The following is a 25,397-nucleotide window of genomic DNA, read 5'->3' as shown; positions in this document are numbered from 1 at the left end:
CCTTATTTGCATATTACCCAGAGGAGCATGAATAGCCTTATAAGTCTTCTCACACACTCACCTTCTAGGTGCTCTCCCTAAGGAGAAAAGATAGCGTTCCTGACCGTAGGCCTTATCTGACACCCAATGCTTCGTCTAGTTCCTGCATCAATAGCCGAGATTAAAGCAATACTGGCAAGAACAGAACATCAATCCTATGATAGGATGATCCCACACAACTTTCAGTGTCAGGTATGGTACATAATTGTTTTATTTTAGTCCCTTTCACTCAGTCATAAATTATGGTTTATCCTTTTTGTATTTGATGGACTATATTTTCTTTTCTCCATGGCACAAGAAAAATTATCGTGTTGCTGGCGCCCCAGTGAAACGGATCAGAACCAATATACACAGCAAATGGAAAACGCAAAATCTTGGCAAGAATCAAATTTTATTCCCATTTGTATTGAAATATTTTGGTTAGGAAACCAGCACATAGATACAGTGAATATGTTATCTGCGCCATTAATAATTGTCACGATCGAGAACTTCACTGGGCTGTCCCATCTGTTAGGACTGGTATGATGTGTTTTGGCAAAGTTTTACAAGCTCAACAAAAAGAGAACCTTATACATTTAGTGACATTTTATTTATGCATTCAGTGTCAAGTACATAATAAGTGCAAATATTCAGAGTCCATAAGTCCGCTAGGAACTACAGAGAATGGATTACAAATCGTAATAAACCGAACGAGCTGGACCTGTCTACCGTACATGTAAATCTGTTATCCCGATCCCTTACAACAGGAGTACTGCAAGTTGAATTCATACAAAAACGGAGAGAAGTACCGCACACTGATTTCACTTGTGCTGGAAAACACGAAACATTAGTCTACAGTTCTACGTATATATATATATTTATATAATTGAAATAACTCCAACCAGCGGGCCCAGAGACAATGAAGCAAATCTGTTCTATTGCATCAATGCCCTAAGCATGAAGCCCTAGCCGCACGTCACATTAAGTTATAGAAGCGCTGCCAAGAATAGCAGAAAAAACACTAAAAATAATAATAAATAAGAAATTAAAAAAATCATATTTTACTTAGGCTTCCAACATCATGCACTTTTAAGCAACACAAAAAAGAAACACATCTAGTACACTTTTTGTATCTCTTCACTATACTTTAGTGCTTGACACGGCTGATTGCAAGTATTCTAATAGCATAGAAGCAGCTTCAGAACGGCTGCTCCTAGATTTTTTTTTTTGGATGTTTCGATAAACACAGAGTGTTGAAAGAGAATGGTGCAATAAATCTGTAAGTAAAGTGTAGAACACAGCTGTTTCCACATTAGACTCCACAATTTACCAAGAATTGACTGGACTAGATGGACTACTTATTCCTTCTGCTTTGCACCAGGAATTTTAGCTTGAATTCTGCAAAGAGACAAATAGTAAAACACATTTTTAGTTCATATACACACTGTTTAAAATGCACTTTTAGGAGGTCGTAAAAATGGCAAACTCAAACCTCAGTGTTCTCTAATCTGTGGCTCCCAACTACGGACAACTGGGAGTTGTACTTTGACAACAGCTGGAGAGCCACAGATTGGAGACCACTGACCTAGAGGAATCGCATGCCAAAAGTAGAGTATTGGTACTGAGTAGAGATGAGCGAGTATACTCTCTAAGGCACATTACTTGAGCGAGTAGTGCCTTAGCCGAGTATCTCCCCACTCGTCTCTAAAGATTCGGGGGCCGGCGGCGGGGGAGAGCGGGGAGGAACGGAGGGGGCTGCAACTCACCTGTCACCCACGCTGGCCCCCGAATCTTTAGAGACGAGCGGGGAGATACTCGGCTAAGGTACTACTCGCTCGAGTAATGTGCCTTAGCGAGTATACTCACTCATCTCTAGTACTGAGTCCTTTAGCATTTTACACATTCCAGCTAAATGCTGATGACCGGCAGATAGGAGGGCTCATTTAGTGGTGAGGAGCCTCCCCTTATCGTCATCTAGCATAAATGGCACCCAAAGGTGTAAATCTAAACTCCTGGGCCCCAATGCAGAAATCTATAACAGAGCTCCATAGCATGTACCATTTATAATACTGCTGTCTTCCTATGTGGCAGAGTTGTCTTTGGACCCCCTTTAAATACAAGGGACAAGGTGACTGTTATCTCTGTATCCTTTATAGCTACATATCTGCCGGCATAGGAATAGAGTTTCTGACCACAATTTTGAGTTTCAGAGGGTGTCCAGGACTTTGATGGACTTTTGCTATTGCTTACCTATCCTCAGGATAGGTCATAAATAGTTGACCAGTGCTGGTCTTCCACTCAGAATTGTTATTGATCATCTGATCTCTGGCACGTTGTCATTGCGGACAGCATTGGAAGTGGATAGAGCGGTCTGTATTGCAATGGCTCATTTTGGTACTGCAGGCAAAGCTGGCATTGAATTCAATACTGAATAGACAATGAACACTGCAGTGCACTGTCAATGTATACTGTATGGAAGGAAAATCTTCCAAAATAAAAATGCTGATAGAGCTCATAGAGCTCAGTGGGCAAATGTTTCCCAAATTGGTGTTTTTTTACATAAAAAAGGCAATTGTAATATCATATCAACTTACTTTGCCACAATTGTGTTCATGTTTGTCCTCACCAGTCCCAAATACTGGTCAATCTGTGCCTAAAAAAGGACATTTTCAAGTTATTATTTAGTCATAGTTGCCATTAGATACTATGAACTCAAAACAGTTCTTACCTGATACTTGTCATATACGGCTGGGAGAGAGAACATTGACACCACAGCTAAACAATGAATAGAAAAAATACAAATATATCAGTCTAAAGAAAAAACATGGAACAATAAGGCACATTCATTACTCATCTTGCACCAGAATTCTGGAGTAAGTTGTGCCTTTTTTTGGTGCAAGTCCGTTTGGAAAAATTTATACTACTGATTTGTGCCAAAAAGAAAAGATCTAACGCCTTTCACTCCGCTTTTCAAAAGTTTCTAGAAAAGATTTGAGTGGAGTGAGGTTTTTAGACAAGAGTCAAGAATAGCAACTTTTTAAAAAGTTGAAAAATGTGTTTCTCAGTGGCATAAAAAGTAACTCAACATCTCTAAATATCTTTAAGGGTGCATTCAGACCACCGTATATCGGCTGGGTTTTCACGCCCAACCGATATACGGCGTCCCTCTCTGCAGGGGGGGGGGGAGGATGGAAGAGCCATTAAAATGTAGGTTGAGATGACTGCAGGCTCAACGAAGAGCAGTGGCCACATTGACTTTATCTCTTAGGGTGCGTTCACATGAACAGAATATTTCGGCAATCTGCACCTAAAGATGCAGCCTAAAGGAAGTCTGTCATCTAAATCTGCCTATTAACCCAATATACTTTTATGCGCTGTCATAAGGAACACAGTGTTACCTTTATCTTTTGCCAAAGTGACTCCTATGCAAAGATATTGGCCAACAAGTTTCTCCAGCGGGAAGAGCTGAAGACGCCACTCGGCAAGAAACGGGGTGGTTTTTTGCAGAAAAGCTGATCAGACAGTCCGGGGCTCATTAGCATACAGTGTGGGAGAAACGTATTGGCCGATATCTTCACAAAGGAGACACTTTGGAAAAAGCTAAAGCTAACACTAGTTTTATTATGGCAGCGCATACATAACAGTATATTGGGTTACTAAAAAAGCCAAATATGCGTCACCCAATTGCAGGGCAGCCCAATCACCACATCCCCCAATAGCATGCAGACAGCCAGATTGCAATATGAGGGAGCTAAATGTTCAGTGCAGACTCATGTGCAGGGACTAAACACAACTCAAGATTGGGGGATGCAATCCTTGGTATCAGTTCATATGTGCAGACTATATTGTCTGCAGTCACCCCTCCCCCAATCTTGGGTTGAGTTGAGTGGCTGCACATTAGTCTGCACTGAACATTTGGCTCTGTCATATTGCAATCTGACTTCCTGCATGCTACTATGGGAAGAGGCTGGAAGAGCTGGGAGCAGTGCTCTGAGCTCCCGCCCCCTCTCTGCCTCCTCTCCACCCCCCTGCACTATTTTCAATGAGGAGAGGCGGGGCAGGGGTGGGGCTAATTCTCGGAGATTAACCCCTCCCCCGTCCCACCTCCTTTCATTGCAAATAGTGCAGAGGGGGTCGAGAGGAGGCAGAGAAGGGGCGGGAGCTCAGTTCTTGCTCCTGGCTCTTCCATCCTCCCCCCCCCCCCCACGCAGACGAGGACATCGTATATGGGCTGGCCTGAAAACCAAGCCGATATACGGTGGTCTGAATGCACCCTAAAGATGTGACAAATGTATCAAAGGGGAAAAAAGCATAAAATATTCCTCTGAAGATAAATCCCCCCAATATGTAACTAAGTTCTTATTGGTTATTATTATGGCCATAAAATGCAGGGTGCTGTTTTTGATAATTAATTATTTCAGTAACATTTGCTCCTGTATGATAAACACATTGTTTGACTTTGTAAGAAAATGTGATTCCATGGGTCTATCATTATTTAATCTATCTTATCTATCAATCTGCAGAAGGCCCCTTCCCTCCCACCAAACCCTGTCGTTAGGTGCATAACGGTCACAAAGTCACAAACTATTGAGTAAATGTCATGTATGCCATAATTTGCAACTTTTCTACACCAGAAAAATGTCATAAAGCCATTAATAAATCCCCCATAGTTTTAAAAAGAGTCGGGCATGGAGAGAACTATCCACTGTGTGGGTCCTTTCAGGCTTCCTCCTATCTTGTTCCATTTGACTGACACGTCTAGCCCTATTTGTGTACAAGTAGAGCCCTGTCAATCTTTCTAAAACTGCTTTCTCTGAAATTCCACAGTGTTTCAGAGTAAAACATAAAGGGAATTTACTAAAGCCTAGCATTTCTTGCCTGGATTTAGTATAATTTTCCCCAGCGCACAGTGCACTTAATACATGAAGAAGCGCATGCCTCTTCATGTATTAGATACCTTTCAGGCGACTATATGTGTCTTGACAGAAATGTATGCCTGCTCCCAACTAGGCGTAGATTTCTGGCATAATTTATACACAAATTTGTCGGTCTGGTGTGGCCATGCCCCCTTCAGACAAACCCCACCTACTTTCCCTGAAAGTGGCAAAGTCATTGCAAAAGACCAAAAAGTTGCAAGATTTTTGCACCAGCAGCCCTTGTTCGAGAATCTTTTGCACAAGAAAACTGGTGTAAACTGTCCTTTTTTCAATATCCCCCATGGTTCTTTGTAATGAGGGAGCCTGATGCTGTTTCATGCTGCCTGTGGTTAGGGCAGCATGAGTCTTCTGACAAGTTCCCTTTAAAAAAAACTTCATCATGACACCATCAGAAACTGATGCCTTGAGTTAGAAATGAACAGATCCTAATAAAAAATAAAGTATCGGAGAAAGTTTTCATACAACTTGCTGTTCTGATACTTTTGGCTAACCTAAAAGGGCTGTCCATTGGGATGTGGCATATACTTTTTTTCTTAATAGGTATGGCGGCATAAATCCACTGACAGGTTCCCTTAAAAGAGGTATTCTGGAACTATTTTATTTTTTGCTGTTGATGTCCAACAAGTCATCAGTAGATGATTGGTGGGGACCTGCTGCTCGGATCCCTATCAATCAGCTGATTTCTGGGTTGCTGTCACTGTACTCAGTGCAGGAATTAGAAAGTACTGACCATAGCACACTGGCCCAGGTTGTTACTGCAGGCTCAGCTCCCAATGGTACCAACCTGGGCAACAGCTTTCAGTTTCATGCGCTGACCGCAGTGACAACGACTCCAGGAATCAGCTGATCGGTGAGGATCTGAGTGGCTGATCCCTGCCAATCATTTATTGATGACCTGTCAGTCACCAAGAGAAAGAATTTTTTACTGAAACAAATTCTTAGTGGCATCTGATGGGTTTCTAGGTTTTCACTGTGTAATAAAGTGTATCATACTACTCTATTCTGCCTACAAAAACATTGGAAACTTGACTCAACAAAGGCTGAAGACAAATGATCACTTCTGGACAATCCCACTGAATGCAACAGAGACATTAAATATGGCATTTCTCATTGTCTTTCTGTAAAAATGAGGGCACAGAAAAAACACAAGTGCCAACTGAGTCTTATTTGATATTTTCTATACATATAAAGATAATATATACAATCTACATGCATAAATGTATTATTAGAAACAAATAGTAGAGGGTGGGTTCACACGTAGCCGATTTGCTGTGGCTTTTGGGGCAGATTTTGTGGCAGATCTGCAGCAGATTTTATCCCTTCAATTTTAATATTTTTTTTAAAGTCTGGTGCAAATGTGAACCAAAATCTGCAGCAAATAAGCAACATACGAATGCAGCCTTAAAAAATTATTACAGTAGTTTTCCTTACCCATGATGAGGAGTGTAAGTCCATTGAACAGAGCTCCCACATATGTCAGCAGCCACATTAGTACAGCAAACTAGGAAAGGAAAAAAGCAAATATATTATCAGGCTGAATCCATGTAACACATTTTGGGCTCCATCTACAGTATCGGTGAATGACAAATGGCTTCAAAGACATTAAAAAAGGATCTGTGTGCTCTTCCACGCAGTGTCCTGCCCAGACTGTTCCGTCTAGTATGTCCCATATCCTGTTTCTTCTACCCTCCTTAACTAAAGGATGGGTAATACATTGCCATCCACCTAATACTGGAGTCAGGAAGGATATCTTTTCTCCTTATGGAGATCATTCTAGAAGGTGTGAGGAGACTTATACAGCCTTAAAAGGCTCCTCACACCTTCTAGGTGCTATCCACAAAGAGAGGTTATACCCTTACTGACCCACATCTATAGGCCTCTCACTAGACAAGCCAGAAATCTGTTGCACACTGATGAGGGGCAATCACCCCCAAAACAGCTGTCTATGTATGGTATTCTGACTTTGGCTCACAATTCCCAGTCATTGTTACAAAGCTTGTTAACACTGACTTGGAGGAATGCGCCCTTCCAATAGGTGGCGCTGTAGAGGTATTGTTCCATTTCCCCTTATACTGGAATAATTCACATGGTGTCATATGGCTTGGTCAGACCTATGTCACACGAGTGTATGCATATCTGCATCTTGTCTTTGAGCATAGGGTGTTGTGTATTTGTGTGCAAAACTGTTTTTTACTGTACTTTTTGCATGCTCAAAAAGTACAGTAAAAAACTCAATTGCGCACACAGATACACAACGCCAGGTGCGCTTAACCATTGAAATGGCCAGTTACTTTAATGAGATCAAGATGCATTCTTTTCTGCACAAATGTGCAGAAAAATAGAACATGCTACATTTAATTTTGCACAACACAATTATGCATGCAAAATACCCACTTGTGAACGAACCCATTGAAAATAATCAGATATATTTTCTACGTATTGCGTGCACAAAATTTTCAAGTGCAAATACATTTGAGTGACACAGACCTTAGATACGCCTTTGGCCCACTTTGTTAAAGTGGAAGGCCCGCATATGTTAAGTAGCTTTCACCAGCTTTCAATGTAAATTGTACAAAAAGTTATCACAAATCATAAACTTGAACAAAAAAATTCAGTTTTTTTTGCTTCACTTGACAAAACTTGCAAATGTCAAGAAAACTAGTGAGGTCAACAGATTTATTAAAAGTAAAGCCAGAAAATGTGCTTCAAATTTATTTATTTTTGACTGGCATAAGAATCTTAAGAATCAGTCTAAACAATTGTGGATCATAGTGTCTAAAACAGTTTTTATATAAAGAAAATTGGACCTGGGATCATCGAGAGCAGAGCGACCGCCCTAATAATTTGGGTATGTCTTCTTGATACTGTAGATGATTAAAAGGGTAGGTATTTAACCCCTTCCGCCTGCAGCCAGTTTTGGCCATCCTGATCACGCCCCATTTTTCAAATGTGCCACTTTTAAGCCAGTTTCACATGGGCTTATGTGTATTTGCGTGCGCCTGAATGCTGCGTATCTGTGAAATGAATAATTTTTTCGCGTGTGCATCGGAACATTTTACAGTACTTTTTGTGCCCACAAAGCATGTTCATTTGTGCGTGGCAAACGCACTAATTGAAATGGCTAATAAGGCGGGAGAATGGGGGCGGGGCTAAGTTCTGGGAATTAGCTCCACCCCCATCCCACCTCTCCTCATTGAAAATAGTGCAGGGGGGTGGAGAGGAGGCAGAGAGGGCGCAGGAGCTCAGAGCACTGCTCCCGGCTCTTCCAGCCTCCTCCCCCTCCAGAGAGAGATGCCGTATATCGGCTGGGCGTGAAAACCCGGTCGATATACGGTCGTGTGAATGCACCCTCATGCTAGTGATTCTAGGAATGTTTTTTCATGAAGCATTGTACTTTTTGTTAATGGTCAATTTTGGTTGATAAGTTTTGCCCTTTTTTTAAAAAAAGAATTCTAAATCTACAGAACTTTTTAAAAAATTAGCAATTTTAAACTTTGAATTGACATTGAAAAGCCATTGTCAGGTCCTTGGTTATGCTATCAATGCATTAATAAATAAATGACTGAATTAATTTCTTCATTAATCCAACCTCAGTAAGTGGAATGAAAAATATTAATGATTAGAGCTCATTGTATGCTTATTGGGCAAACCTGGCATCGTGTCATGACTTGGTCAGCATATGATATCAATGTAATGGAAGAAAAAGACTTATAAGAGTTATAGCCCTTATACCTTCAATGAATCCACAAGATCTTGTACTAGGAAAAGTCTCCTGAGCTCTCTGACTATGCTGTTTGTGTACACTTGAAGGCAGTCTGTGTACTTCTGGATCTGTTCTTGAGAAAGGGAGATCTCAATATCCAAGTAGTTTCTGCAAAATACCAAGTACCATTTTCATTAACGTTAGGTAGAACTCATAACATTACGATGACAAAGTTGGTTGGTATATTAAAAAACAGAAATACACACTTGTTGGTCTTTTATTGGATACACATCATATTTTAACATCAAAAAGTCCTTTCTGAATGGCACACCATTTCAGATGTAAAGAGGATCAACAGATATGATATGCTGCAATACCAGCCCATGGACAAGAGTGGAGCTGTTTATTTAAAAATTAAGACTCTCTTATTATCCCGCACAGTACATGGATTAATGGATAATTTTATTTTACATGCCAGATAAAGATCAGAAACAGAGTGAGATCCTTGTTGCAATTTCTCTGACTCTCCACCAGGGGCATACATAATGATAAGGGGACCTTGTAGCAGATTAAACTGGGGCCCCCTCCGTGCTTGGTTAATGCTACCAAATGTCAAACCATCTGGAACTGGATGACTTGATTTCGCACTTAGTAGTCAAAGCAGAATGCTGCTCCAAAGTACCCCTCACACGGGAGAGCCCAACAAATTTGTGCATTAAATGGTCAGCCCAGTGATTTCAGTGGTTAAGGTGAAATACTTCTTTACCCGTATGGTGGCATTGCAGTGGGACTGAACACTTGCTGCCTGGTTCCTCCACAGATTACAGCTGAATGCTGGGGGTTTCACCAGTGGTGTATCATCTGGTGACCCTTCCAATAAAAAAGGGTTGTCCAAAGTGGGCAACCTCTTTAATTTATCTAAACACCTTTGTTAATGCAGGATATTTGTCAGCTTTTCTTCCTTTTTTGTCAGGAAAAAAACTATGCTTATTTCTCTAGTTTAGGTTGGTAAATAATGATCATTGACTCTGACGATCAGGACTTCACCCAGGATCCTTTAGATTACTTAGGTGAAAGGCATGAGTAATATACAAGTGCCCTTCACATGTCATGCCCATTTGCTTGATGTTCTAATTAAAGAAAGCATAAAGAAATAGCTAAACTGCCACTAAAAGGGAACCTGTCACTTGGTTCATACTGCCAGAACCACGGGCAGCATGAACCCGGGGCAGGTATGCCCATTACCCCCTTGTATGTGTTATTCTGATATGATACAGCACTTCAGAATGAACACATTTTGAAGTTTGACTTGTAATGGTGCTATTGAGCATAAGCGGTATACCGCGCCAGCTTCTCCCCACCTGCAGCATGCAGGCTGCAGGCGGGGAGAGCGCTGTCAATCTACATGCTGCAGGCGGGAAGAAGCCGGCACATACCGCCTTTTATGCAGCATTTTAATATAAAACATACACAGGGGCAATGGGCATATCTAGCCTATCTGGCCTGTGGTTCAGGGAGTATGAACTCAATGACAGGTTCCCTTAAAGCAAATATTTCTGAATAGATTTATTAGAAACTTCGGCCCCAGGACAGAAGATGGGCCTTTTACTGTTCAAGGGTTTTTTGGCATTTGCTTGAATCAAGGTTTTATATTTGACAGGTTTGCAAGTGATTTAGACCAGCGTGCATTTCAGCGCTCTAACTGACTTCTGGCGCTAGAAAAAAAACAGGATTCAGTACACCAACAATAAGTGGTATGAATTTTTACTGGTCATTGAAACAGAAAATTGACGGCAGAAAAAACCACATGTTCCATCTAGTCTGCCCTTATATTGTGAATATTGTATTATCATTGAATGGCGGAGAATATGCCAGTATAAAGTCTGTCCCACTAGTGTGCTTGGCCATGGCTCTTCCCAATACTATTTTCTTCACCATTTAGTAGGACATGCAATAGACTTAGCAGTTTGGTAAGAAACCACTTACTTAAATGGATGTCCTTCATCAGTTTTCTGTACAGCCTGTAAAACTGACTTGTAGATTCTGAAGCTGATTGTGGCTGAGAGGGCAGCAAGTGCTAGGTAGGCGATGACACTGACCACGCTGAATTGAGTCAATGAGAAAAGCATCAAAAGGACACTTCCAAAGACAATCCCAGTTTGCTTCACATCTCTCCAGTATAATAAGTCTATAGCTGTAGAAAAAGAACATAAAATTAGATCGGTGATACAAAATACGCAGACTACATAAAATCAATAGTTATGCATCATGCTATAAAAATATGCGGACGACTAGTATACAGACGTGTTTTGCATGTAGTTAATCATCCTGCCATCTCATCAAGTAGCCCGCTTTTAACAAACAAATGTACGCAACATGAAAGGTAAGAATTGTTATGTCTCCACCAGCCCCTTAAAAACTCCTTTCCATTTTTAGGTAATTCCAGCCCCCTCCACATACACATGGCAAACAAACACAACAAGGCCATTAGGGATGAGCGAACGTGCTCGTTTAGAGCAATTACTCGATCGAGCATCGCTTTTTTCGAGTAACTGCCTAATCGAGAGAAAAGATTCGGGGGCGCCGAGGGTGAGCGAAAAGTTGCGGTGGGGAGTGTGGGGGGGGGGGGAGAGTTGGGTTGGGTGAATGGTGTTTAGTCTTACGGTGGCTGATACGCGAGTCACTCTACAAACAGCTATAGTGATATATGGGGGTGATGGTAAAGGTATGGTCTCTGCTTCCTGGTATGATGAAGTGTAGTGCATACCCCAATAAAAGAGAGACAAAGAAACCGGTGAAACAGTTCAACTCACATTTACTAAACTCAGAAGCTTGTCAATTCAACATCCAAAAGATAAAGGCACAAAGCTGTACAATCCAAGTCAGAGTCTAGACCTGATGATGATGGCTTTAGTGCCTGTTACCCTTCTGCTTCGTACTGATTATGTGGTTTTCACCACGGCCCTGGAGACGTAATTCTAGACTGCTGATGTGAAATTCTCACCACGGCCTTGTAGTATACAGCTTTCAGTAAAAGAAACACCTCTCCTTGAGGACTAGATCCAGGAATGGCTTTAAACTACTGTTCTGTAAAGCCAACTTAGTTATTTACACTACACTCTCTACTCTCTTCTAAACTTTCTAGATCACTACAGGAACTTTTAAAACTTTTGTCCCTTGTCTATTTGTCTTGAGACAACCCCTTTAAGGGTAGTTTCACATACAGCTTTTTATGGTAGGTTATCATGCAGTTTTCTGAACCAAAGCAGGAGGTGGGAAAAAAAGGAATAGGAAATATAATGAAAGGACTTCTACTTCTCCATCCTGCTGGATCCACTTTTCGGTTTGGCTCAAAAAACCCATGTAAAACACCCTAATCAAGCCTCTTACACCTACCTTTGACACTGGTGGTTGCTACCACTGTTAAAGCATTTGACTCCTTGACTTCATAGCAAGGATTATGTGAGGAGAGAGAGCACTTCCAATAAGCTATCTCTTAGGCTGCCTGTCCACGAGCGTTGCGGTATCCCGTGGCGGATAGATAGGCTGACCGTGGAGAATCGCGGCAATTCGCAGCATGCTGCGATTTGCCGCCCGCGACCGGAAAATTGCTATGATTCTCCGCTTGTGGACAGGGGAGCTGCGCTTTCCATAGCAACGCTATGGAAAGCGTGTACTGCGTTTCCCGCGGACGGATTATGGCCGCGGGGGACGCAATGCAAAAACGTTCGTGGACAGGCAGCCTTAGCATAGATGAGGCCAGTTGTAATGTTAGAAGCAAATTAAAGCACCCTTCCACTAGAGAATAAGTAAAGCCTAAGTGATCAATGAAGGAAGAGAGGTACGTATGTTAATATGGGCACATTTTCATAGTTCATAGTAGCCGTTTTGTAATTTACTGTATGCATTACTAGTAATTAAATAGGGAAAAATGTCTGAGTGCCTGCTATGGTCAACTACAAATTTGCATACTGCCAGTAAATGGCTTTCATTGAATTGGAGATGAGAAATGATTCCAGCACATACATAGTGTCTCATGTTCTATACACGTAAAACCTTTTTTTTCAATGTTTAAAAGGCAATTTCAATTTTTTCAAGGCAAATCAGTATTCCCGCAGAGAGAAAATGTGTTTCTTATATGTAGGCGTTTTGTTCCATGAACCATTTTCCTACTTACTGTAATATTCATGCAGAGTTCATAAACCTTATATTTAGTTACATTATGTAGTGATCTGAAAGTCATTTTAAACCATTTCACCTTTGGGAAAAAAGAGCCACTATTTGAAAATGATTACCTATCCCATTGCAAAAAAGGGGATGCTATGAGTCACCATCGCCACAACAATAGTAGACAGGAGTATCATCTACACAATGGGAAATCTTGCATAATAGCTGCCTGTGTTGCCAAGTAGCCGGGAGAAAGCTGCTGTCATGGCTCGCTGGCTGCAAATGAGAGCTGGGATTCTGGTGATGTTATGGCGTCAGCCCCGATTCAAGTGATCCTCACGTGGGCACATGATCACTGTCATTTCAGCACTGGACGCTTATCGGGAATATGTCTCTGCTAGTTTATGGACTAAGTGATGGTCTGTGAAGTGGGGATTCCAGCCAGCCAATCAGCCTTTGTTTGTGTATATTCATTAATGGTGTTTCTGGTCATGTCACTGGCTCCCGGTCCTATTCTGTGTCTCACTTAAGATGGTTGGTGGTTTACTAATTTATCTGGGGTGTCTGAATATCTAATTCCCTGTATGCTCATGGTTTATTATTCTTTGAATGTCATCTTTTCTTTGCTATTTTTCCCTTCCACTATCTAGGGAAAGTCAGGGTCACCCCAGGTTCCCAACATGGGGTCGCCCTCCTCAGAGTGGGTGCTCCACTGGTAAGTAGGGTCTTCTCTTATCAAAGGATTTAGGGACGGTTTCCCATTTTCCATGTTTGTGGTGTTATCCGCATTTCTACATTTTGTGAATATATCTGCCCTTTTAGGACACAATCAATATATTCAGGTTAAGCGTAACAACTGCATGTTAGTGTTTATGAGAAGAGGTCGGGCTATATAGGCTAATTATCAGAGTTGTTTGTTGCTGGCCTGTGCTTCACAAAGGAGGAATTATATAGTCTATCAGGACAGCAAAGGTCCTGTCCTCACATCGGTCCTTACTTCAGTCCTCCACATCTACTTTTTACAGAAACATACTGTAACTTCAGTATTGGACATATGTTATTCTATCTGTAAGTTTTTGTTTTCATATTTAATTACATCAATTCCAACTTTGTGTCTACTATTGATAGATAAAAAAATAGTGCACTTCCCCTTTAAAAGGCAAGTCAAGATTTTAGGTCTTCTTCTGACCAGATAGGAACTAGAAGAAATATGTAATGGTGAGGGAGCTGAGCAGTACCTCAAATATGGGGTACTGATACTATGAAAAATGCTGGACACTTTTGGCTGTGAATAGCATTTGACTTGTCAACTTATGCAGCTTTGAATAGTAGGCCGTGACAGCTTTCTGGTTTTAATAAAATCATGGCTATGCATATCATAGAATGGTAGAGTTGGAAGGGACCTCCTGGGTCATCAGGTCCAACCCCCTGCTCAGTGCAGGATCACTAAAACATCCCAGACAGATATTTGTCCAGCCTTTGTTTGAACACTTCCATTGAAGGAGAACTCACCACCTCCGGTGGCAACGTGCTCAACTCATTGATCACCCTCACTGTCAGAAAGTTTCTTCTAATATCTAATCTATGTCTCCTCCCTTTCAGTTTCATCCCATTGCTTCTAGTCTTTCCTTGTACAAATGACAATAGGGCTGATCCCTCTGCACTGTGACAGCCCTTCAGACATTTGTAGATAGCTATTAAGTCTCCTCTCAACCTTCTTTTTTGCAAGTTAAACATTCCCAGATCCTTTAACAGCCATCGCCCCACTGAAATCAGTAGATTTACTGTGTACTACAAGCTATGAAAATTGATAAAGTTATAGCCCAATTTTAAGGGGTTTTTCAGAGTTATTTTGTATAGTTTGGGTTCCTCATACCCAAAACTATATAATAAAAATATACTCACCACGGCACTGGACCGTCATTTTGGTGCTCTGGTGCTCTCATTTGACGAATAACATCACGCGGACAGAAGGCCTGGTGATATCCCATAAACCTGTCACATGAGTAAGAAGCCCCTAGCAGGTTTTTCAGAATGTCAGTGTTACCATACAGCGCGGCGCGTCGCTCCGGCGGCCTGGAGCCCTGTGTCGAGGTTATCCCAGCAGCTGTGGGCGGCGGCATGGGCGTGTCCGCCCGTAGGGTGCCGCCCGCCCTCCTCCGTTCTTCTTATACAGCAGGGGGCGGAGTTGCCTCCTCCCACTCTCCGCCCCTGGGCGGAACCTTGTGGTTAAAAGACTGGCAGTGAAGTGAGCTCATTGCCAGTTATTGGTTCTGCATGCACCTAGCCAGTCTGTCTGCGGTTCGCCTCAGCCAGTCCCTAGTTGTCGGTCAGCTCCCTCTGGTCCCCTATTACTCTGTCTGTTTGTGTTGGTTCTGTTTGCCTCTAATCTAGTCTGGCCCAGTCAGTACTAGTTGCTATCCAGCACCCTGCCAGTTTGCCTGTGAGTCCCATCTCCAGCCTTGTAAGTTTTGTTGGTCTGATTCATCTGCCTCCTCTGTCGGCACTCTGTTCCCCCCATTAGGTAGTTTCCTGCTTGTCAGCCGCCAGGTCCCTAGCCAGGGCAGGGACCGCCGTCCAGTTGTCCGCCTGGGGTTAGCCAGGGCCGAGGCAAGTAGGCAGGGACAGTGGGGGTGCGGGAGATCAGGGCACCCCAACTGGCGCTCGGGGGGCAGAGTGCCGTAACAGTCAGCAGTGAAGGCCTGTGAGGCCTTCCATTAGCTGCAGAGGTTACATAGGTAAACAACCCACATGAGCGCTTGTAAACAGAAGAACAGAGTTCAGCAAGAGGTGGGGGGGAGCATCGTGGCAGCGGGAGGTGAGTACAGAGTTCTTTTTTTTTTTGTACATGCTGTATTCCCCCACTGCCACCAATTCTGAAAACTCCTTTAAGGCCCCATACACATTACACTACAGCTGTGTGAACCCAACTATTTCACCCGACAGACGATGTATGGGAAAATAGGGATAAGGCATGTTGAATATCAACACCTCATCCCTTTGTCTCTCCCTAGATAAACAATATAGCAGCATGTGCTATTTTGTTGCGCAATATGCACCAATATATGCTGTAGAATTTTAACATACGCAGCTAATACACATGCTTATTTGCTGTATGCTGCATATTTTACGTACATGTAATATGTGGGCGAATATGCCTGTGTGAGTCCTTACAGTTACATGGATGTTACTGCCAGTAATATGGATTTCATCCTAGTGCCAACTTTTGCTAATATTATGGTATCCATGGTGCCACTAAGGCACAGCAGTATTTAGAGCTGCCAGTAGCTGGGCAGCTACATACAGGAGGCCTGATAGCCACTGGTTGGTAGACATGATGTAGAGTAATAGTAGAGTATGAAAAAGACTTTCTATCTACGGTAGTTGTTTTATGAATATAAATGACTGGATCATTTAAGTCATGTTAACTTTACATCTAATTGACAGTACTGTGAGTCGGGAGACAGTTGGGCAGACCCAATAAATTAGATTGTCTGCTGAAATTGGTACGTTCGACTGATCCTCAATTAGCACTTTTGGTTCCATTAGTAGGTGAAACAGCACACTCATTTTCACAACATATTGCAGACAGCACAATGTCAATATTTTCAATTCTGAATAAGGCCCCAATCACATGGTAAATCTTTAGTGCAGATTCTGAGCCCAAACCATGCCATTTTAGCATTCAATTGAATGTTCCAGAAATTCATGCAGTTCATATGGCAAGTATTTTGAAATCTTAATCATGGAAAACAATAATGGAATTTCAAATCTTGACGTGGAATCCGTGTGAAAGTTGCATGTGGATTTCCCCATTGATTGGAGTTAAATCTCTGATCTGAAGCCTGCAGATCCACATGCAAATCCACAGCAGAATCCAAAACCCCAACCTCAGATTTCTGCTACAGATTAAGCATTAGATCTATGTTGCAAAAAGTATGACGCAGATCTGTAAATTAGAGGTTTTTTTTTAGGGATTTACTTATTCTGCATAGGTCAATAGTTCATCCAAAGGGGTCTGCCAATTGGGATCCCCCTTAATCAGCTAATCTTTCGGCAACTGTCAGTGAAGCCGAGCCGGACGTTCACATAGGTGGCCAAAGCCGGAAGTGTAATAAAAAGTCTTTGCTCCGATGGGAGCGATGCCTCCTATTACACTTACGGCCCCTCATTACGGTCAGAGCCGGAAGTGTAACAGGAGGCATTGCTCACATTGATATCAATGGGAGTAAAAACCTTCTATTACATTTTTATATCTGAACCCCTTTGCAGACGTCTAGTCCCGCTGCACTGACAGTAATCCGGGAAATCAGCTGATTAGCAGGGATTCTGAATGGTAGAACCCTGCCGATCCAGCATTAATAGTAAATGCCTAGAAATCTCCTTAAGCCATGTGAACATGTCCTAAGAGCATATATTAGCAAATATAAGCAATTTTTGTAATATTTTAGATTAAAGTGAACAAATATATCTTAAAGTTGGCCGAATAAGCTAACTGTTGTCCATATGTGAAATGTTTTGCTACCCAGAGCTTTCTTCAATGATCAAAGCTAAGGATTTCCGTTGCTGGATTCATGGTGATCTGCAGGTCTTCATTTAGAGAAGGGTTACCCAAATAGGACAACCTTCTTTCAGCACTAACGATGAACTGAACTGACTTATAATGGGGTCTATTGGGTCCTATTATGGTGTCCATTATTTCACTGAAAAAAAAATATTTTTTCAGGCAAATGTGACTGAAAAGTGACAAAGGCTCCGAACAGAGCTCAACTTGGGGCTATATTTTTCAGTATAAGCTGAACTACTTAAAAACAATTTTTTAATACCCAATAAGTAACTATAAAAATTATCAACCAAAATGATTCCTGAAGGCATTGGAACAATATTCCAAATTTTAGCTTCCACATTAGAGTTGAGTGAACATATTCTGCCAAGCTTGATGCTCGTTCGAGTATTAGCGTACTCGATGGTGCTCGTTACTTGAACAAGCATCAAGCTGTGTTTGACCCCGCCTCAGTTTTTGGCTCCTCCCTGCTGTGACGTGCCTCTTTTGGCTCCTCCCCACCGCGACGCAGTGCGTGTCAATGGCAAATTTTTTGTCTGGCAGGCAGGGGAGAGAGAGAGAGACAGAGAGAAAGAGAGAGACGAACCAAGAAAAAAAAAAGCTCGGGACCTGGCATCCCACATACAAAAATGCTTGCGTCTCCCATTGTAGCCAATGGGGTTCGTTACTGGAGTAGAGCTCTCGAATTTTACGAAAAGCTTGACTAGAATAACGGGGACCTGAGCATTATTCCACATTCTAAAAGTTAAAAGTACTTAGGCCTTTTCTCAAGGCAGGTACAAATCCATGGAGAATACATACAATCCAAATATTTCTTTTTGGAAAACAATTATCTCAGTTTAAATTATATTTTTACCTATAAACACCAATTTACAGTTTATGTATAGAAATAATCTACACAAAATGTTGATTAAATGGGTATTCCGGTTCCAACAAGTAATCCCCTATCCATAGGATAGGGGATAACTAGCTTATTGGGCAGGGTCCCAGCATCTAGTTGGTCCCCAACTGAATGGGGAGCAGGTTGGGCAGGTGTACTGCACTCTGTTCATTTTGATGACAACGATGGAGTTAACAAAGTCAAGCAATGAGCAGTCTCCAGCGCTTTAATTGAAATGAATGGAGCGCAGTGCGCTTGCCTGAGCTGCGTGGCCTGCATGCGGCTGCCTGACCTTCCATCGTTAGAGGATAGCTTGTTGGAACTGGAATGCTCCTTTAACTTTGTAAACACATTTCATAACTGGTACTGATCAGAAGCTGAAGCCTGTATTACATTTCTGCTGCTCATCAGTGGAAACTATTTAAAAAAAACTTGTTTCAAAGTATTATACAATGGCTGATATATAGATTATATTTCCCAGAATGCAAATCACCAAAGTAAGATCAGTACAGACATTGAACAAGCAAGGAATTCTGGACAATTTTGGGTCTGAAACCTGCAGAACAGTGTATGCACATCTGGACTATAATACATGCGACTTTGCATCCAATCAAATTTATTTGCAAAGTTCCTAAACTTTTTATACAACTTAACCCTTTCCAATCCACTGTCTGACCTCTGAAGACATTATGATTTAAGGCTGTACAGCTCTGATGTTGGGAGACGTCTGTCGGGGTTCTTTTACTGTATATTGTCAGCCTCTCTGCTGTCGGAGCCTATCCAACGTGTCACCTCATGCAGTACTGGCTTTAGCCAGCATATAGCGCCATTGTATAATGGCAGAAAAAGAGTAAGCCCCCTAGGAAAACCAGGATACAAATTGGATTGGAAAGGATTAAAATACAAACATGGCGCCATGCTGCTTGAGTCCAAAGAGTAGCACTAGCACATGATTGTTTTATGCAAAGGGAGGAGATTCCCCCCACATTTTGATTATGTCAGAATGTTCTAATTGGAACACATGATGGATGCCTACATGTGAGTGTTTTATTCAAATATCTGTAATTGTTCTATTTTGGATGTATGCTTGTCATTGGTTGACGAAGGCACATTTATCTTAGGTGCCGAAACACATAGCATCAAGGAATAAAAATCTATTGAATCGCACTACCACACACTAGTGCTACTCTTTGGACCCGAGCAGCGCGGCACCATCGGCACTGGACGTCTCTCCAGACACCACTGGACTGGGGACAAAAGATATCTTTACAGGCAAACCAGGATGTGGGGTGCTGGTGGGATATCCCTTGCTAGGGTTAACCCATCAAGTGCTGGGTGAGTAACCTTCTTACTGTTGGTTTCTGACTCTACTATATCCACAAGCTGCATCCTCATTCTATATTTCTTCTGGACTTTTTATACAGAATATTTATTTATGTCAAGTGGAATGGTAAAATGGTGATCAAAAGTGGGCATCTTTTTCATGCCTCCTTTACACGTGAGATTTTAGGTGCAAAAAAAAATAAAAATCGGCTGCAGGAACCACAACCCTCAAAACCCCACAGATTTCAATAGGTTCACTCACATTGGTCAACTTTCTGCAAGCATTTTCACTGCCGGCAGAAATATGCAACATGCTTTATTTTTGTGCACATTTGTGCTCCCAAGACTCAATAGGAGTCTATGAGGGTGCGCAAACATACGCTCGTGTTGCACAAAATTGTGTTTGTAACTGTGCAATTTGGCTATGTTAATTACTAACACTGGCGACTAATTAGGCTGGCCTACCTACTAAGTAGGCCGGGCCGCCTATTCATGGGACTGTGCTTGGCTGCTTCCATCAGTGTCATAGACTTTGAATGGAGTAGCAGGATACAGACTCATCCACTGCTCCATTCTAACTAGATGCAGCAGCTTTGGGGAATTGGGAACTAGGGTTCTGAATTTGGTGGGGTCACTCACAGCATTATGAACCACACTAATCTAGCATTTACCACTTAAACAGTTGCTAAGTGATAAATGCTTCTGGCAGAAATTCCCTATTAAATTGCTGTTTGTGCCTTCATGTGCTTTCCTAGAAATCCTGATAAAATGGTATTGTTACAATTGCGGAAAAAATACAAGAATGATTGTAAAAAAAAATAAAGGGCATGATGCCAGCCTAGAGCCCCTCTTCATCCACTCTTTATACGTCAGACATGTGGTTCCATCCCTTTTTGTTTACCGATTTGCCTTTGACAGATGAAAACTTAGTTCTTTTGTGTGCACACACCCATGAATATGTCTTCCATTTATGTGAAACCGTCATATAAGTACAGTATGGGCCCATAGCAAACACCATGGATCAACAATATAGCAGTGTGTATGAGCCCTAAAACGGATTTATTGTCCTCATATACAGAAAACTTTGTAAAGTTCAATAGTTGAAAAGAATCTTTGTCTGTTGCTCTCAACCTGATAAAGCAGCGGATTACCATGGCACAAAACAAACATTACCGCGCTAATCTCTTGCCTACTCTAGACTGGGAGCTGAAAGTTTACTTCCTAAAGACTCCACAGCCTTCTAAAACACATGTCCTTCTCTAAGGTTATTTCTCTACAATCTACTGGATTATGTATTGGATGGTATTTAGGGGTAACTCATGTACGCTGTCAGTCCTCTACTACTGTTAGGCAAGTTTCACACGAGCGAATGTGATATCAGGCTGAGAACCTCGGCCCAATATTGTGCTCGCCATAGTGCAAGGTATCCGGGGATGCAAGGCGTTTCTGTATCAAAAACGCCTCCCATCACTTCAGTAAGTTGCAATCAGAGGATGCTTGGCAAGTGTTTCCCATTGGGAAACCTCACATAGCGCACCCTGTGATGTGTTTTCCGACCCTATTGAAAACAATGGCCAATGCATTCCGAGGGAACGCCCAAAGATAAAACATGGCACGATTTTTCAAAATCTCAATTTCATATTTGTGCGAGATTTGTCCATCTCACAATGCACAAATCTTGCGCGATTTTCTCAGCCGTGTGAAAGTGGCCTTACAGTTCCACAAGAATTCATTATTACAGATTAAAGATTGTAATGCTGAACCTTCTAAAATCAGACGGGCCAGGACACACATCCATATTACGCACACAAAAATGCTCCTGTAGTATTCGCCACTGAAATCACCATTAGGCTATATTCACACGGGCGAGCACGATATTGGGCCAAGAAACTCATGCTTGCCAATGTGCATTTTTCACGCCAATGCGAGGCGTTTTTTATTCAAAAACACCTCACATCACTTCTGTGAAATTGCATCACTGCGAGGGAAGAAAAATCACTCATGTCAATAGGTCCATTCAAAAGAACTGAGTTCATATTCGGGTGAGTTTTGTGCGTCTCGCAATGCACAGAACTTGCACAGAATTGTAAGCCCTTAGGGCAGATTCACACACAGTTTTTGTGTCAGGTTTGATGTCATCTTTGAACCAAAGCCTGAAGTGGATTCAAAAGAAATGGAAATATAAAAAGGAGGTCTTTTCTAACTTTTCTCCCTCTGGCAGTGCGAAGTGGGTGATGCCTGCAACCAGAGGCGTAACTTGAAGCTCCTGGGCCCCAATGCAAAACCTGCAACAGGGCCCCAACGATAATGCTTTATTCATTGTACTGGGCTCCCTTTATGAAGAAGAGAGGCCTTATGGGCCCCCTAAGGCTCCTGGGCCCAGGTGCAACCGCATCCCCTATAGTTACGCCAGTGCCTGCAACATCATCCACAGGATGAATGAGATCTTGCGCATGCGCTGGGAGATTGTGGACTGGTGCCTGCACGAGATTTGGGCTATGGAGATTCGGTCCACGATCTCCAGGGGCAAGCAGGTGTCATTCACTTTGCACTGCCAGAAGGGATGGAGATACTAAAAGACCTCAGCTGGAGAAGAGGCAGTCTTGGCCCGCCCATCAGAATGTTGGGTCTCAATTAGCATATGGCGCGGGAACTTTTAAAAATCAGGTTTTTTTAAAGTATGCTGCTTTTGTCAGCTATAGACACAGAAGATTTGAAAGCAGACTTCAGTGGGCTGTTGGTGTAGGTAGTTTTGTATGCTGGGAGCTGCTGTTTCCTTTAAAGGGGCTGGTTATTCAGGATCTTAGTCTATTAGGCCAGCTTTAGATGGGTGTGAAACCATTTGTGCAATAGGTGTTGCATGGCTGGGCGTGTTTTACACACGCATTTTATGCGTATGGGCATGCCCAAAAAACTCACAAGCATGTTCCCATTAATTTCAATGGGCAATTAAGTAAAATTAGTTTAATACGTGCTATGCATATTTTTTTTAGACTCCAGCTAGCAAGCTTGCTTGTGTGGACCACCACGACAGCCGCCAGTGGGGAAAAGAGGAGGAGGAAGAAAAATGGCTGTTGCTCACCAAGAAAGGAGATAGCAGCGGTACAGCAATTCAACCAGCAGCTTCATCTAATTGCTGCTGGCTACGCTGTTGCCAATCTCGCAGCCCACCTTCTGTCAACAGTCCTGAGTCTGGACTCTGGAGCCTAAGGGTTCATTCACATGGGCGTAAGCAATTTCAGTCCGAGTGTATGTCTATGTATCATGCGTTTGGTGTGCATCTGCGGTGCCTATGTCCATGTTGCTTCCGTGTCTGAATTAGGTCAGAATATACACCCGCATGAATGCGGCCTTTGTGAATGAAGAACCTTTTTTACAATTTTGCATAAGTATTTTCGATTCCTTGGCTGGCTCTCTAATAAAGTGCAAGGTCACACTCCACAGCAGAAAATCTGCGCCAATGACTTTGATGCAGATCCACAGCAGACTTCACTCCTTCAATTGAAAGGTTGAAATTTGCTGTGGATAAGCATCAAAATCCACACCACATGGTGCAGATTTTGATGTGAATATGAATCCGCCACGTGTGAATGCACATTAAGGGGCAATTGGATTGCGGGGAATACATAACGCATTGTGTGTGGGGGAAGACAAGTTGTGTGAACACCCCCGGGCCTTTGGTCCCCTTAATCCACCACTGTATCTGATTACAGATTACTTATAAACAGCAGGCCTCTGGTTTAGGATTCTGGTAAAAATTACACAATAGTATTTTTATTACATGAATTTCCTCACTGAAAATGGATGTGGCTTATTTACAAGGACATGCACAGTTGTCAAAGGAATAACTTTCGGCCTTGAAAACAGATATACATATCCAATATGCCTTTATTATGTATTTTGATTTGTCAGGTTGAAGCCTTCAGCTGCTTAGTTCTGCCACTGTATTTATGTTATGAGTTTGCCTCTGGTACTGTATTTATGTGCTGGAGTTGATCCATGCTGTATTTATGTTATGTGCTCGGTTCTGGTGCTGTATTTATGTTATGTGATTGGTTCTAGTGCTGGATTTATGATATGAGCTTGGTTCTGGTGCCGTATTTATGTTACATGCTTGGTTCTGGTGCCGTATTTATGTTATACACTTTGTTCTGGTACAGTATTTATTCGTGAGCTGTTCTGGTGTGGATATGCTACTATCTTGCTGCTTTCTGCACAAGCAGAATGCAGATAGACAGCCTATCGATGCAAAATATAGTTTTTTCCTATGAAGGGGAAGAAGGGTGCAAAAAATATTCTGCACAAGGTGCCATGTAAGCTAAGGCCAGGACTGACTACATGGTAATGACACTTACCAAAAATGATATAAAGTAGCCCTAGTTTATATGTTATATGATACCTCATAATGACTCAAAAGCCAAGTATCCCTTGAAATTATTTTATACTGTTGAATTACAACTCTACAGAGTGATAGCTAAACATTCCTTCAACCTAGAAAAACATGTAAAATATATGCAAAATGACATGATTTACATGGAAAAATATGCCACACTATATTATATATTTAGATTCTAATTTGATTAGTGACTGATTACTTATTACCATCATATTATATATAAAAAGCTTAGTAAAAAGCAACACGGATGCAATCAAGGCCGCAGTAGTGAGACGATGAGTAGGTGTGGAGCTTTAGTACATTCTAGAAAAGCAGCGGCTGAACAGTAATATATATATATATATATATATATATATATATAGATAGATAGATAGATAGATAGATAGATAGATAGATAGATAGATAGATAGATATATAGCACCTTCTATTCCACAGACCCAGCTATATATTGCCAACAGGGCCTTCCAGGCAGCAAATTGCCTTGGGTTAGGCCTCTGCAGCAGGTAAAGGGTAAATGTGCTTTATCACTACAGGACGGGGATGAGAATGAGTTCTGTAACCATGGTTACCAAGGACTTGAAGCCATCATTCTAACTATAAACAGGCATAAAATACCAGATGACATAAATGGAATATTCCCCATTAGACTGTGTATATATTTAGATATTTATCCAAAGTATAAACATATAGAATAAATACATTTTTCATGACCTATTTGACCTGGAAAACAGAATGATTACATTCATCTAGACAGGTTAATACAGAACGCTCAGCTCCTGAGAACGAATTAAACATTCATCGCCAGGCTGCCAGGCACGGATTTTCCAGCACAACAAAGGATGCAAGCAAGACGTGATCCTAAAGAAATATGGCTGAACGGCAGACAGAGCGAGGGGAAGCTTCCCAAGCCACACCCAGACCTAATATTAACCATCATTTCATTCAATTAAATCCGCAGCTTTGTGTAAAATGAGAAATATTAGTATAATCCTCACACAAAGAAGAAGAGACCCCCGCACTACGTAATCGGAGGGGATTAGATTATTCTCTCTCCTCTTCTAGAATGTCACCCAGCATTCTCCTATCTTCATATTTACCGGCACCATGTCTATAGTCTGTGCTAAAATAGGTTTCCTTTGTGTCGCTGGCAGACACAGAGATTACAATGGGCGTGCCCCCCCTAGAAGGGAGTCCCGTTAATATAAGCCCAGGCCATTGTTTCTACAAATAAATACGACTAGTATTTTCTAGACGGCTGTGAACATGACATTCAATGCAATGAATGAGGACAGAAAGATACACAGTAGCAGATATGGTTACAATACAATAAACAAATGTATCGGATTGCTACAATCTAGGTAGAAATGATACAAAATGTAAAAAATGGATAAAGTCACGGGAAAGATAAA

General features: G+C 41.8%; 1 protein-coding gene across 2 annotated transcripts in view; it reads right to left on the bottom strand.

The window, feature by feature from the left end:
* Positions 1–606: 606 nt before the first annotated feature.
* RTN1 (reticulon 1) overlaps positions 607–25,397 on the bottom strand; it is a 204,474-nt gene continuing 179,683 nt past the window's right edge. For both annotated transcript variants that reach the window (XM_066608217.1, XM_066608218.1), the window contains 6 exons: positions 10,645–10,852; positions 8,688–8,826; positions 6,387–6,456; positions 2,747–2,793; positions 2,613–2,671; positions 607–1,416 (listed from right to left, as the gene is read on the bottom strand). In XM_066608217.1, the coding sequence (XP_066464314.1) occupies positions 1,377–1,416; positions 2,613–2,671; positions 2,747–2,793; positions 6,387–6,456; positions 8,688–8,826; positions 10,645–10,852 (563 nt within the window). In that variant the 3' untranslated portion in view covers positions 607–1,376. The remainder of the gene's footprint in view (positions 1,417–2,612; positions 2,672–2,746; positions 2,794–6,386; positions 6,457–8,687; positions 8,827–10,644; positions 10,853–25,397) is intronic.

Source organism: Eleutherodactylus coqui, chromosome 6 (assembly GCF_035609145.1).
Source record: "Eleutherodactylus coqui strain aEleCoq1 chromosome 6, aEleCoq1.hap1, whole genome shotgun sequence".
In the NCBI taxonomy this organism is placed as follows: Eukaryota; Metazoa; Chordata; class Amphibia; order Anura; family Eleutherodactylidae; genus Eleutherodactylus; species Eleutherodactylus coqui.
This window is presented reverse-complemented; position numbering and strand designations above follow the sequence as displayed.